The sequence below is a fragment of the Cydia strobilella genome, chromosome 2 (genome assembly GCF_947568885.1).
Source record: "Cydia strobilella chromosome 2, ilCydStro3.1, whole genome shotgun sequence".
NCBI classification, from domain to species: domain Eukaryota; kingdom Metazoa; phylum Arthropoda; class Insecta; order Lepidoptera; family Tortricidae; genus Cydia; species Cydia strobilella.
The window spans coordinates 4,386,714-4,402,767 of record NC_086042.1 but is presented as its reverse complement, the minus strand read 5'-3'; the positions used below and the strand labels follow the sequence as shown (position 1 = coordinate 4,402,767).

The 16,054-nt window shown below is 36.8% G+C and overlaps 1 protein-coding gene across 1 annotated transcript; it reads left to right on the top strand.

Moving 5' to 3' along the window:
- Nucleotides 1-5,515: 5,515 nt before the first annotated feature.
- LOC134755416 (uncharacterized) lies at nt 5,516-7,729 on the top strand. Its single transcript, XM_063691968.1, has 2 exons — nt 5,516-5,723; nt 7,078-7,729. The coding sequence occupies exons 1-2, from the start codon at nt 5,535-5,537 to the stop codon at nt 7,429-7,431; spliced, it is 543 nt and encodes a 180-aa protein (XP_063548038.1). The 5' UTR covers nt 5,516-5,534; the 3' UTR covers nt 7,432-7,729.
- Nucleotides 7,730-16,054: the final 8,325 nt, after the last annotated feature.

The window sequence follows — 16,054 nt, the reverse complement described above, 5'->3', positions numbered from 1 at the left end:
TAGTCATTCCAGGTGATAAAAGTGAAAATATTTGTCCACTAAGTAAAATACAAAATGTTCCTGCAATGCAAAATGAAAACATTGATTGTGTTGTGTTGCTTTCGTTGTAGTGTGATATTATCATATCACTAATGTTATTAAAATACATATTGTTATTAAGTGTTCCCAAAGTGACGGTTTTGGTGACAGATTGTTTGTTTTTTACTAAATTAGAATTATTCGATGTGCTGATCGTGCTTGCTGTTTTACTCAACACCTTAAACAGATCTTAATGGGAGACTTATAGGCAGCCAATCATAATTTCTTATTTGTCATAAGTGCCTCATAGGGTTCAGTTTGTATTTTAATTAGGTACATCGATTTACATTCCTGACTTAATAGCTACCTAAAGTGAATTAAAATCTCTGTAACCTTACTGTACCTACTGTTTCTGTACCCGAACTTATATATTTCAATAACTCGTAAAAAACATAAGAAAAAAAGAAAGACAAAAACGGTGACTCATAAATTTGGACCTGAAGATTTTTTTTTTTTATAATTTTTTTCAAAAAAGTATAACACATTTTAAACTTATACACGTTTCGCCAAACTTGCGTTTAACGGCGAAATGGTGCACTCATTTTCACTGTAAATGTACCTTAATCTAAATTTAATGATTAACTTATCTTACTAAGGTTAATACTTTATTATTACATTAACAAAGTGTAAGTTGTAGGTATATATGTTGTTATTCTTTAAGAATTTATTTGTAGTTTTACATGTATGTAAAATGTATGATTTTGGTGCAATAAAGGATATTTATTTATATACAATTAGTCATGCGTTGTACCCAATAGCAACTTCTTAATTTTTGATTTAAAGATGTTTTTACTAGCACACTCGTCTTCTATTGATAAATTGTTCATTATTCGCGGTGTGATATACTTGCGCGTCCTTTTACCATAGTAGTTGCTAGCGGTTGGTTCCACGTATTTACGACGTTTTAACCCCCTCGGCGCTCGGGTGTATACTCGCGGAGTTTTGAATTCGGGATTTTTAAATTGATCAGTTGCTATTAAGTACTTAACTTTATCATGCACTGGCAGGATGTTCAATTTCTTAAAAACAATTACTACAGTTTGCTCTAGTTTTTTTTGTCTATTATATTTTTTATCAATCGTAGTTGTAGGTTTAATATTTTATCCAAATAAGTTTTGAAGGTGCGTCCATAAGCTATTAACCCGTATCCAATAACAGCGTCAGCCAGTGCATGGTATAACATTCGTAATATTTTATTATTAACTATATTTTTTAAACTAATAATTTTACATAATATAGACCGTAGTCTATTACATACTGTATCTATGTGTATTTTCCAATTAATGTGTTTATCTATAGTTAGGCCTAAGTATTTAAATTTATCAACTACTTCTATTAAGTTACGTTTACAGTCACGCTTCTCGACATGTAAACAATCGTATGTATGACCAATAATTTTAATGGGCTCTTGACTTGGTTCTATATATGGTGATTGTATGAGTAGAAATTTGGTTTTTTCGGTGTTCAATATTATACCGTTATCGTGTGACCATTTGAGTACATTTTCGAAATCCTGCTGTATGTAAGTCTGTATTTTACTAAGGTCTTTATCAGCATACAGTAAGCAAGTGTCATCCGCATACATGTATGTGGAACAGTTCCGTACAACATTCGTTACGCTGTTTACATGCATTATGTACCCGAGTGGGCCATACACCGAGCCGGTCGGCACTCCGGTCTGCACCTCTGCCCTGTCACCGGTGACACCGCCCACGGAGACGCGCAGGGTTCGTCTCCACAATGATAGATCCTGAAGTTTGCCAGACTAACCCTGAAGATGGCGCTCGCCTCAACAGCTATGGTCATTTTGCCGTTTACACCACGTCTGGCCGCTGTAAGCTGTGCGTTCAAAAGAAAACAACAGTCAAGTGCAAGAAGTGTGACTATAGGTTGTGTTTCACTTCTAAAAGAAATTGTTTTCTTTTGTATCATAATAATAAGTAATTGTTGAAGTTTGTTTTCTATTGTTATGTAACATGCAATTAAATTTTAAATTAAAATAGTTCAAAATTAAAATGTGTATTAAAAGTTTAATAATTATTACAATCACACGTATACTCGGGATGTTAAATGTGTGTTACTTAAGTAATCATTTATGTACCATTTCAGTAGAACAGCTTAACATTTCAGCACATCGGCGCAAGAAACTGACGAAGATAAGAAATAAAAAAAATCCGACTACTAAATTTAATGTCACAACCGTGTCGATTTGTTTTATTCACCGGCTAAAGAATGACTCGCGCTAGCCGAGCCTGGGCGAGCCGAGGCGTCCGATGTGTCATTTTCTATAACGGATGATCGATGATCACGTGGTATTTATTTATCGTATGGCATTACAGTTACTGGATTTAAATTAAACTGGATTTTTTACGTGGTACTTTCCATAGAAAACGAAGCGCCTGTAAGGCGCCTGTAACTTTATAGATCTATATTAGGCTTTTCACTTTATCGGTTTAACGGATTGATGGATATGCCTACCCCTCCCAGATGCAGTTTTCAAAGCTAACTCCCCTCTCATTTTAGTTATATGACGCAGAAATCTAGCTTTTTAACTTAAATTTTTAGCACTCCGTCGAAAGAAACTGACGAAGAAAAGAAAGAAAACTTACCCAAATGCCGAATGTAACAAACGTAACCAGCAGCAGCCTGGCCCCGACGACGACGGCACTCATCTCGATGGTGGACATTTCCCGGTTCACTCTTCCCGGGGTCGCTGCCGGTTGTGTAAATACAAGCTCACGTCAGTTACGTGCGTCAAATGTGACGTAAGACTTTGTTTTGTTTCTAAAAGGAATTGTTTTCTTTCGTATCATAACAATCAGTGATTGTGGCTGTAAATTTTAGTATTGGTAATCATGAAATGAAGGAAATTATGCTGAGAATTAATGTAAAACACACGTGATTGCGATTGTGATGAATTGTTTATGTTTCTTTCATTAAACAAGTCAATCTCTCTATTTGTGTCAATCGGGTATTCATTCTCAGTTAGTTGAATTCCTTATTCATAAAAAAAACCAGTTTAATACCTATAGAACATGAAATTCAGTCATACATACGTCCGTTAGGACGTTACAAGCCAAGCCTCAAACTACTACTTACCTCACAGTTCTGTGACTTACCTCGTAACATAAAATGTTAATTGATTTCAATTGCAGAAGTGATAATGATCCTATCCCGCAAAGGCAAGCAAGACCTACCATGCTAGACGGCTACACTTACTCGTTGATGAACAAGACATCGCGCGGGCTGAAGTACTACTGCTCGTCCAAGAAATCGCAGGGCTGTCGCGCCACCGTGCACCGACTTGCGTCATGCGACATTGCGACATGGTCAGGTCGAGCGGCAGGACACCACGCACTGCCATCCGCGCCCAAGCTATGTTTACAAGGATGGCTACTATATTAAAATTTAAGATCAGTGATAGATACCAGTCATACGCTCTTAGCGATTCGTTGAGGAACAAATCATCGCGAAAGCTCACAGGGTTGTCGCGCCATTATATATAAATATTTACGAGAACTGGCTTACGAGTTTGCTGCCACAAAACATAAGTACATTTGATAAACAAAGCAAGACGGCGGGGGTAACATGGGCTCGTGAATTCATCCGGAGACATCCAGAAATTACTGGATATACGAGCAACATGAAGAAAGATTCAAAGATTCAAAGATTTATTTGTTCAACATAGGTAAGTTACAAGATGTTAAATACATATTTCAGCATCACTATGTCGTGCCTATTGGCATACAAATTCAATAAAAATACACGCTAATCATAATATCACAGAAAACAATAATAGTCAAAACAGGGTTATGTCATGCAGTAAATCTTAATTAGGTAATTCAGTCAAAAATTCTAAAATAGAGTAATATGCTTTCTCGGTAAGAAAAGCTTTTAGGTTTTTTTTAAAAACATTATTCTTGTTTTTACATGCAATTATATTCGCCGGTAACTTGTTATATATTTTGTTATATATGACTAAGTAATATCACATATGTAGGTACTCAGTAAAATTATATGACAATGCCATAAAGTTAGCCTGTCCCTTATAGTTGTTTACTTTCCGATTACATACCAATCTATATTTTTTTCAGATGTCGTATGACAAGACAGAAAGCTAATTTTACTCCAAATCATCATCTTCCTCGCGTTGTCCCGGCATTTTGCCACGGCTCATGGGAGCCTGGGGTCCGCTTGGCAACTAACCCCAATAATTGGCGTTAGCACTAGTTTCTACGAAAGCGACTGCCATCTGACCTTCTTACCCAGAGGGGAAACTAGGCCTTGTTGGGATTAGTCCGGTTTCCTCACCATGTTTTCCTTCACCGAAAAGCGACTGGTAAATATCAAATGATATTTCGTACATAAGTTCCGAAAAACTCATGGGTACGAGCCGGGGTTTGAACCCGCGACCTCCGGATTGCAAGTCGCACGCTCTTACCGCTAGGCCACCAGCGCTCTAATTTAATCCAAATAATTGAATAAAAATGTTATTTTGATATGATTTTACTTGTTGTTTATTTTGACTATATCGCGTCGTATCGTGCCGTGCATTGTAACCAGTCAATGTAGTAAGATTTTTGACCTGGTTTTGCTGTTAGGCTTATTTTGTTACTTTAATATCCAGGTATCACCCCTCGCGCTAAACGCGTCATATGCACCGAAAACATATTCGACGAAGCCCGTGAAAGAATTTTTAATGGAGAGTCCATTAGAAGAGTTGCCCGCTCATTCAAAATGAGTGAAGCGGGTCTTCGCAAACGCCTTAAGAGTGGCCGGCATGCAACTTCGCTCGGTAAATCTATGACGTTCTCTCCTGACATGGAAGAAGACTTTTGTACTTACATCAAGGACAAAGCTGGTGACAATCTGACTTCCGGAAGGCTAAGAGAATTGGCTTATGAATTCGCTGAACTGCATAGCATCAAACATACATTTAACAAAGACAAGAGGATAGCAGGGTATGAGTGGTTTCGAGAATTTCGTCGGAGGCATCCAGAGATTATTTTGCAAGGACGTCCATACAACTTGAATAAGTGATGTGTCCAAAATTCTTCGACTGTATATGCTAGGCTAGGTACAACGAGATTACTAAAGTATGATTTCGGTCTTATTTTACCTTCTAGTGTAGGTTTTACTTATTAAAATTTAAATTGTTTCTACTATAAGGTTTTCTTTCATTACAAATTCTTTGATACCCTTCAGTTTATTTAAAAACTACTGGAAATTTATTCGACTTAAATGTTTATTGTTTGCTCAAGAGACTTGTTGTTCAGGGTTCAATTTAATATACTAAGTCTACACCTAAACGTCCTAAACAAATGTATTGTTAAGAGAGGGATGAGGAGAACAAATCTACTGACAGCGACCAATAGGAAGAATATATTTGAGTAATAAACTATCTTTATCTTTATTCTATCTAACCAGTCCATGTATGTTTTCCAGACGAAGTGATAATGATTCCGACGCGAAGCGGCAACAAGTGCCTACTGATGCTAGAAGGCTACACGTACTCGCAGATCAACGAGACCCCGCACTGGTGCTGCTCGTCCAAGTGGCGTGGCTGTAAGGCTCGTCTGAGACGCAACGGCGACGTCGTTCTGCGCATACATACCGAACACACGCACCCGCCTCCTAAATATGTAGTGAGAAATAAACAGTATTTCAAGATTTAATTAGTATTGTATGCAGCAACTCGAAATAACCATCCGGGTCATCTGCTAGACTGACGAAGTCGAAGGTTTTTCCATGTTTTACAAATGCAAGGCATGATGTGCCACAGCTGCAGTACTGGTATGAGTAGAAATAGGTACATCTGTATCTGTAGTCATGGTCACTATTTACCATGTTGCTATGAGTAGAGTGGAGCTTGATGACCGGTCTGGCCTAGTCGGTAGTGACCCGCCTGCCTATGAAGCCGATGGTCCTGAGTTCGAATCCTGGTAAGGGCATTTATTGGTGTGATGAGCGCAGATGTTTGTTTCTGAGTCATGGGTGTTTTCTGTGTATTTAAGTATGTGTAGCTATATAATATATCTGGCAATCTTTCTCTGTATACATCAAAGATAGATATAACTTCGTAATAGATGGATACAGTCTAAGGAAAAAACGTGCCTCGAAAATCAAGAAAATTTGATTCTCGTTCAGAGGGCGCTACTAGCTTTGGCCTACTGTCGTATAGATGGCGTTGACGGTTTCGTTTGTTATTTAACAATTTTAACGCATATCAGTGAAAGAACATGGGTCAAAATCTTAAAAATAATTAATGCAAATAAAAAAAATCATTTATCCATATTTAAATACATTTTATCGTATTTTTATAAATATTTATTTTTAGTTTTAAAGTGTGTCGACAGATGGCAGTGAATTTACTGGGGTTACAAAATTTACTATGACAGTACCGCTCTAGTATAAGTTACTCTATGGAATCCATATAAAATCTCACCCAACTGGTTACATGTCGAATTCTTTTTTATTCAGGCAGCTCGCCTATCGAATAGTCTCCCTGTCAAAATTAGACAGTGTCCAAACAGGTTTGCTTTAAAACAATCCTTAAGTGATCACTGCTGGTAGTACTGTAAAATCTTAGTGTTTAAGGTTTTGGTGGAAGTTCATCTGATTTCATAAGTATGTATGTATATGTATTTGTATCAATACCTATTATTTACATGGGGCTTAGCCAATGTGTGTAAGAATGTCCTATATTATTTATTTATTATTTAGCGGAATGATCTTGTGTCGATGGTTTTAGTGATACGATATTTTTTGTAATATTTTATTACTTTTGGCATAGAATAAGACTATAATGAGTTGGTCAGATTACAACATGCAATGTTTTACGTTCTACCTATTAATTTATTTGTGTATAATACAAACTACAAATGTATAACTAGTTCTATGTATGGTTAAAATACGTTATCATTCAGCCGTTGCCTTTAATTCCTCTTAAATACGTAAATACAGGATCACGTATTAATTGTACCTAATTATTTTTTGCAGACGTCCAATTCATACCGACGGAGAAAGGCAAATACATTCTGGTGCTACGTGGATACACGTACTCGCAGATCGGCGGGCGTTTCTTCTACTGCTCGTCCAAACACATGGGCTGCCGCGCCCGCGTGCGCCTCTCCAGCGGCAAGCTGGTGGCCTCCGGCGACAAGCACAACCACGTGCCACCGTCCCACGCACGCTGCGGCAATGGCGCCTTCGTCCAACTGCGCCCCCGCGCGCTCCTCGCTCCGTCCTCCACTTCCACGGCCACCGCCACCTCCAGTCTCCTCGCCACAGCTGCTGCACTCCTTCCTTCCCCCCTCACGTCGTCCCGGGCAACCTCCCTCGCCCTTCCCTTGAACTTCCCCAGAATACTCCCTAGAACCGACCTCTGGCTCCGACCCCCCAACCCTGAAGAAAAGAAAGATCAATAGAATAAACAGATCAAATAAACAGTGATACATTTATAATGAGCAATAATTTATGACTATCCCGTGAGATATTATATAAGTCCAGTTATACATTAGGTATATGAAATGATTATTATTGATATATTTAGACATTAGCTAACTTTTAATTGTTGATCTCTAATTATCTCAAAATCTATGTATATTTCGAAAATGTGTTAAGCTACGCTTAGTGATACTTTTTACTCAACGCGATACGTAAATCGGTGATATTATATATACATATATTCGAATCGAGCCTTACTATAATAAGGTTTAATAGAATTAAAGATTTTTGCTTTTAATCATTTTCTTTTATTTTTTTTACTAAGTTTAATGTTAGTTAATTCAAATCGTAAACTTGTAATGGTAGGTATATCTTAAAACGTTTTCCTCGTTGCAGGTAGCATTGCAAGGACTACGGCCACTGAAGAAGACCCATTAGCTGGCCGCAATCAGGGCAATCAGGTCCCTGTAACCCACGCCGCTTCACAACAATCGACTAAACAACAAAATCATGTCACGTTACAATTGGATAAATCCTTAATGGATATTGTTATTGCTAATCAGTCGAAAATGATGAGCCAACTATCGACAATTCAGTCTACTGTAACTAGTTTAAGAGTCACTGTCTCTAGGATTACATCATCTACGTCTAAAGAACAATCTTCTAATGAACAGGCTACGTCTGTGCCGCTTTTCCGAAGCCGTGAACCTGTTAAAAATGTTAAAGAGTTAGCTGAGTTGGACGAAAATTTAGGCAATGACGAGTTTTTCGCTCATGTAGTAGCTGAAATGAGTGTTATTTGTGGATCTAGTGGAACATGCAGGGGCCTCGCGGCTTGTCACAGACTTATAGACCATTTTATTACTCGTCAATGTCTCGTACATTGCTCATGGGCGGGATCAAGTAAAAGTGATATCCAAAAGGTTCCCTTCAAACATTTTAAAAACTTTCGAAACTGTTTCCTAACGCTTGTCAGAGAAACTGACTCGACCTTCTCCGAGCAAGACTGCGACTATTTTTTCAAAATTATTTTAAGAAATGCAAATTCGCGTCTTAAATGTAAGGGACAAAGAATGTCAGCGCCTAAAAAACGACAAAAGAAAAGCGACTGGAATTTAAAGAAGGAACTTATTGAACACATCACTGGTGGTCATAACGTAATGGCAATTTTAGAGGATGATGTTGACAATTTTCACAACTTCACTGAGAATATAACTAAATAATAATATACCTCTACATTTTCATATCATTTATGTAATAAATATTAGCACTCTTTTAATATTGCGGTCGTGGTACTGGTTTCTAATTTAAGGTAATGTATGTCGTAAATTATAAGGCTTTTACGTTGCAGTTTATATATTTTCGCCTGAAAGTAAATAAATAAATAAATATTAATCAAGTTGGTTTAATGTACACAAGTAATGTCAGCCTTGGTAATGTTTAACCCTTGTGTACTAAATATACTTTACCACTACTGTGTTCATATTGAAACAACTAATAAACACGAATGTATCGTACCAAAGCCTGACTAACCCTCGTAAACCTTTTAGGTGTGGTGTTGTTACCGACGAGCTCAGGCAAGAAGTTCATGCTCATGGTAGACGGGTATACGTATTCGCAGGACCACCAGATAAGGCACTACCTCGCTCGCTCGCGAAGGCTCAAAGGCGAGCGGCTGCAAGGCGCGCTTGCAATAGGGACACCAGCGAGTGAATCGTGGCCCATGCGCACCCGGCACCGAACTACGTTTATCGGAACGGCCGCTTTATTAGAGTATAGTCTTGTGCGTAAATTTGTGTTTGTCATCTAGTTAAGCATACAACGATACCGGTAACTCTGAAACAAAAGTAGCAAATTAGTCTGTAGTAAAATTAGCAAGTAAAAATATGCATTGTACAAATGTATAGGAGATCACTTTTTAGCAATAAGACTGCCATTTGTTACTAATCTTATTGGTTTTAAGTTCTTTAGTACCTATTGCTTATTATAGGAGTGCAATTAATAATATTGTATTGTATTAAAATCATGTAGTAAAATAAAAATATTTTACACAATATATCATCACTTTACAGGTCTCTGACTCTAGTGAGTCTGTTTCTGGAGAAACTATTTACTATGTTAATAAACTAAACCTTACAGTTCAATCGGTCACAAATGCCTGTTTGATGCGTTTTTACTTAGAATTGGCATATCGATTGACTTAAGTAAGTAGGCATTCAATATTGTTTTAAAGAAGTCATTATAAGCATGTATGAAAAAAATAAAGATATCTAATATTGTTACGGTTTTAACATCCCCTGGCACTGACTAAAATAACCGACTTGGTTTCACATTACATCTCAAAACTTTCTTGTAGTAGAAGAACTACGTTGCGAGACTTTCATCTTTTTACATGTAATGTTTTTGATGGGATTTATAATACATCCCGACGTTTCGAACCCTTTACAGCGTTCGTGGTCAAAGGGTGACTGAGGAAAAGCTACAAAGTGCAAAAAAACCCACATAAAAAATAATGAACCATCATAAACATCAGCTTTAAGGCTTTATTTTTTGTATGTGGGTATTTTTGCAGTTTGTAGCTTTTCCTCAGTTACCCTTTGACCACGAACGCTGTAAAGGGTTCGAAACGTCGGGATGTATTATAAATTCAATATACGCGATATAATCCGTTTTCATAGTTTTATTTATTTTCATGACTATCGCGGTAACCGAAGACTTACAGAAACTTAAAAGACAGAAGTTTAGTTAAAAATGACGTGATACTGGCATTTATCGCACAGTTTAACTCACGAACCGTTATAATAAATCGTAAAATTAATGTAATGTTAGAATCAATTGAACACATCAATGTCCTTTTCTTTCAAGATAATTAATCAAAAACTTTTTATTGTCCTAGTGCGAACTATTGCTGGAAAATCTACTGCTGCCGAAAGGGATTCATTAGCAGCAAATTGTACACGAGAAGATGACGTTCCGGTTACTAACAATGTTTCAGGTGAGAAACGGCATTCTAAAAACCAACAGCCAACTTTTAAAGATCCAACAGATAAAAATGTATTACAGGCACTTCTTTCAAATCAATCGAAAATGATGGGCCAATTATCGGAAATACAATCTACTCTAAACACTTCAAGAGCTACTAGACCCATACCAAGTTTACTTGATGAACCGTCTATTAATGAACAACCATCTGTTCCTTCTTTTAGAAGAGTCAAACCGGCTAAAACTTTGCAAGAATTTGATGAATTTGAAGTGAATTTAGGTAATGAGGAATTTTTCACTCAGGTAATATCAGAAATGGAAGTCATTTGCGGATCTAGCGGTACATGCAAGGGCCTCGAGGCCTGTTACATACTTATTGACTATTTCATAACCCGCGAATGCATCATGAATTGCTCTTGGGCGGGAAGCAGTAAAACTGATGTCCAAAAAGCTCCGTTTAAATATTACAACAACTTCAGAAAATGTTTCTTAACGCTTGTTAGAATAACTGACTCTACCTTCACTGAGCAAGATTGCGAAATCTTTTTTAAAACTATTTTGAAGAATTCGAGGAAGCGCTTCCAGAGTAAAGGCTTAAGACGGTCCGCTCCTAAAAGAAGAATGAAAAAAAGCGATTATAATTTAAAGAGAGAACTGATTCAACATGTAACTGGCAATTACGAAGAACCGGAAACGCATATTTTGTCGCTCTTAGATGGAGAAAATGACAATTCTGACGAGGGAGATGCGCTGGAGGACATTAATGATGAAAATAATGAAGAAACGGATGCAGAAGATTTGACAACTGAATAAAATAATGTTAATATGGTAATGCATGCTTCATTCTTTGTATACGGAGTATAATAAACAATAAATAAAATAATGATTATGCCATTAACTGCATTTCAACGCTCATTTTATATAAATTAAAGTATGTAATTAAACGAAAAGGGGTAGACCCTTTTTTGCGATATAATTTCATTGTTTTTACCCTAACTTTCGACGTTTCAGCTGAGTTGCTCCAGTTAAATTAAATTAATTTTACACTTTTACTCGTATTTATAGCTGTATTTATATGTCCTAATTAGTAAGTATGCTAAACGTCATGTTGATAGATAATTCTATATAACTATGTATTAGTAGCAAAACCTTTTTGTCATTCATGAATAATTAATGTTCTTAATGTACCTGATGTTGTTCACTCAGTTAATGCCTTTTGCAGGAGCATAAAAATATTTTTTCAGAAGCAGTATTTTACGCGACCAAAAGAGGCAATTTAGCTGTGAAATATGACCATAGCGTATATTACAAGAATTATGAAGGCAGCAATGGAGTTACGTCATGGAAATGCAGTTTTAAAGGATGCAATAGTACCTAGACTTCGAACTGATGGTTTAACTGTTGTCAGTAGCAGCGGTATTCATGAATATTTCTAGGATTAGACAAGTGTTCAAAAATATTGCAGGCCCACTCTGGAGGAGAGAAGCAGCAAATCGTGCTGCCTGGAGATTTGGAGAGGCGTATGCCCAACAGTGGGCGCATAACTCGCTGAGGAAGACAAATATTGGTAGCAATTTCTCCTTATTGATATGTACAAAGCGAGTACATTTGAATCGCCAGTTAGTGGTTTGTGATGATTAAAAAGTAGGCATCTTAATTTATTGTCTTGATAAATGGTATTGCAAAATATTGTTGTCTTTATGCCAGTGTTTGTTTCTTCCTTTGTTTTTATATTTTTTGTATCATTATATGCAATTATTGTAATGTTTTGCTATTTCAGCGGTGGCCAGGTTCGTAAGAAGCACCAAAGGAACCTTGATACTCGAGTACGATGGGAACCGTTATTTGAAGAATTATCAGAACAGGGAGCGGATTTCGTGGCTGTGTAACAAGTACAAATACGGGTGCAAAGCCCGAGTGTGCACGCTCGAGGGAATGATCGTCAGTGTTAAGAATCAACACACTCATGAAGACAAGCGCTACACATCTAAGCTTGGTGGTTTTTAGAGGACATTTTGACAAATTTACTATGTACCCTTAACCTTTCGTATGCGCATGTCAAAAAATTGCCATATAAATAGCAATCGTGACAACTTCATGTATAAGTTGAATATTCAACTGGACATATGGAGCAGATCTGCTCCCAAGCATACGAAAAGTTAAATTAGTTTTGTAGGTAATTACTAGTCAGATGGCAACTGTAAACAACAAAGGATGTAGCAGGATAGCCTTTGAAAAATTGCCCTCAGAGATTTTTGTTCAGAACTATTAGCAGATGATGCCTCGTGACGAAAAAATATTTCATACAAATTTTTAACCTTCTGCTGCCCACTGGAATCTCACGGCATCCATTAGACCCTAAAGCGTTTTTATTAATTTTCTCCTAAACTGTGTAACTCACGGATTTCACATTTTGTACAAATATTATTTTTACATAAAGGTTAAATCCTGCTACAGCCTTTAGCAATATTTGTAGCAATAAAAAAATATTGTCGTAGTTCTGTAGTTTGATAAGTTAATAATGGTATTATATATTTATCCCTCTGGCTGACTTATTTCTAGAAGCTATCTTATATATTATCGACTAGATATCAACCCCATGGTTAATCTTTTCTTAATTTATCAACTATTATTTTAAATCTCAGTCAGTCTTTTATTTTATAGTGACAATCCCTACAGGGAGATTTCGTAATACACATATAGTTTTACAATTTTAAATTTTTTTGTGAGTGTGTCAGGTGATCCTTATAGGGATCGAATCAATTCGGTTTATGACGTTTTGAGACGATTTCAATTACTTTTTTATGTTATTTGAATAACATGTAAAATTTTGTTATGTACCTATGCAAATATTTTTAACCCATTTCAAGATTTCAAAAGGAGGAGTTTCTCAATACTGTTGAATGTTTTTTTTAATCATTTGATCAATAAATCTAATTCTACATATCTACTTTTGATGATAGTTTTATTTACGGCTTGTTACTACAAGTTTATTTTACGTTTGATATTGGTTCGTTCTTTCTTTTGTCATAAATATTAAGTGATTTGGTACATACATCTCAATTCGTACTCGCGGCACTGCATGGCTGAGCAGTATTCCTTTATTTTAAAGGAAAAAATCTGTAACAAAATGATAGCGCTGAAAAAACTAATTCAAACATATTTATTATTTGGATTGTAAAGTTCTTAAACAACGTAACTGTGATTTTTAGGGATGTCACAGGGCATCAAATTTGAGACGACAATATTCGGCAATCCGATCATCTGCTGGGGCAACCACCGGTTCATCAAGAAGCTAGGGAGGCGGAACAAGACATGGTGGGAGTGCACGGCAAGGAAGACCCGCGGGTGCCGGTGCGTCGTCGTCACCTCAGAAAACAGATTGGTTAAGGTCAACGGGTGGCATAATCATTAGAGAGGATCAAGGCTTTAGGCCTGAGTAAACAATACAATATTCAGCAAACCTATCATCTGACCATCGGTTCATCAAGAAGCTGGGGCGGCGGAACAAGACGTGGTGCACGGCGAGAAAGATCGGCGGGTGCCGGCGCATCGTGGTCACCTCAGAAAATAGATTGGTTAAGGTCAACGGGTGGCATAATCATTAGAGAGGATTAAGGCGTTAGGCCTGAGTCAACAATACAATATTCAGCAAACCTATCATCTGACCATCGGTTCATCAAGAAGCTGGGGCGGCGGAACAAGACGTGGTGCACGGCGAGAAAGATCGGCGGGTGCCGGCGCATCGTGGTCACCTCAGAAAATAGATTGGTTAAGGTCAACGGGTGGCATAATCATTAGAGAGGATTAAGGCGTTTATTTTTAAACTTTTTATGTGCCATGGAATATTACATACATCTATTTCGTAAATGCACACAAATATTACACGTCAAAAAAACAGCCTTCCCTATATTCAGAATCATTGTCTTTGACCTTTAGAATACCTATTTATTAAATAATTGAAGTTACAAAACTATCTAAACGCCATCTTAAAAATATAGTTGGTCGAACCAAATTGTCAGTAAATAAGAACAAAACAAAAACTATACTCATCCTTTTCTTTTGGGTGCTAGTGTAAAAGTAGTGTAAGACAAAGATAGTATGATTATTTCTTTCTATGTTTGAAATGAGACAGTTCTTTGACAAACTATATATAGAATATAATACAATCTAGAAAAAAGGCAACAATCTTATTCAAGCCAGTTTTAGACAAATATGGTTTATGATTCTTTGAAATAAATTGTCGTAATTTCTGAAAAATTAAAACATACTCTACACAGTCTGATTTAATTATTAATATTCCTCAAATTTAATAATAGTAAACTGACTATAGCGGCAATCAGATGTTTAAAACGTTATTGATTTTGTGTTGATATGTTTTTACTTTTAGTTCTTCTGCTAGTATTGTTTATTTATTGGTGCAATCAAACTTTAAAAACCTGAATGAAGCAGCAGGTATTTGTAATCGCATATGGCGATCATAGGGAGCCAAATGTAGATCTTACACATTAAGTATAATCATCACCAAGACAGTAAGGTGCCTTTTTAATCCGCGAAGTATAATTTCATGTATCACTTACGTATATTTATAAATTTAAAACAAGCACTACTTTAATCGGTTGTCGTTTCCAGAACCTCAGTTTGGATTGTCGCAGCGCGGCAACCTGGTCGTGCAGATTGGGGAGTGGCGGTTCAACAAGCACGCCTGCTGGGGCTCCAAGGTGCGCTGGACGTGCATCAAGAAGAAGAGCGGCTGCACGGCGTCCATTACTACTATTGACAACGTTATTGTCAAGACTTTGGGTGCCCATAATCATTAAATAGTTAAATACTTAGCTTGAGTGGGTTGCTTGGTTGGGCTTATAGGTAACGGCCATGTGGACCCGGCTTTATATGGTCACTTTAAAATACGTTTAGCTGTTAAAATGGTCGCCATATTGTTTTTAGGACATGGCATTTTTCTGTCATTAATAGGTACATAGGGTGATTGCGCTAGTTTACCGTCCAGTTCTAGTTTTCGTCCACATGACGGAGTTGCTACAAATAATTGCATAAACCGCACAATTTTGGACTCCTTCCTTCCTTCCTTCATCCTTAATGTCTAAACAATAGATCTACCTACATAAAAATTATATAAGCATGTATGTATACTTAGAAGTATAATAAAACGAAAAATTATTAGCTTTATGATGTTTTCAAAAAAATCTTAGAGAAATTTTGTGGGCGGGAACTAACACACCAATTTTTTAAAGTATTTAGTTTTCGTCCACGGATGGACGGAAACCAAACTAGCTAGTTGAATATATGGATTGTCCATTTAATATGGTGATTTTATTTAAATATATCTACAAAATACTTTATTTTTTCCTCTCAATAATGATCTCTCCTTTGTCAATGGTGTGTGAATAAAATGGTATTTTGTACAATTGATTCTGGATCAATTTAAATTATGGATTGTTGAATTTGGCATGAAAATAGCTTGAGTCTCAAGGAAGGAGGAAGGAGGTTTCACGAAGCGCGGTTGAAGTCGCGGGCAGAAGCTATAAAA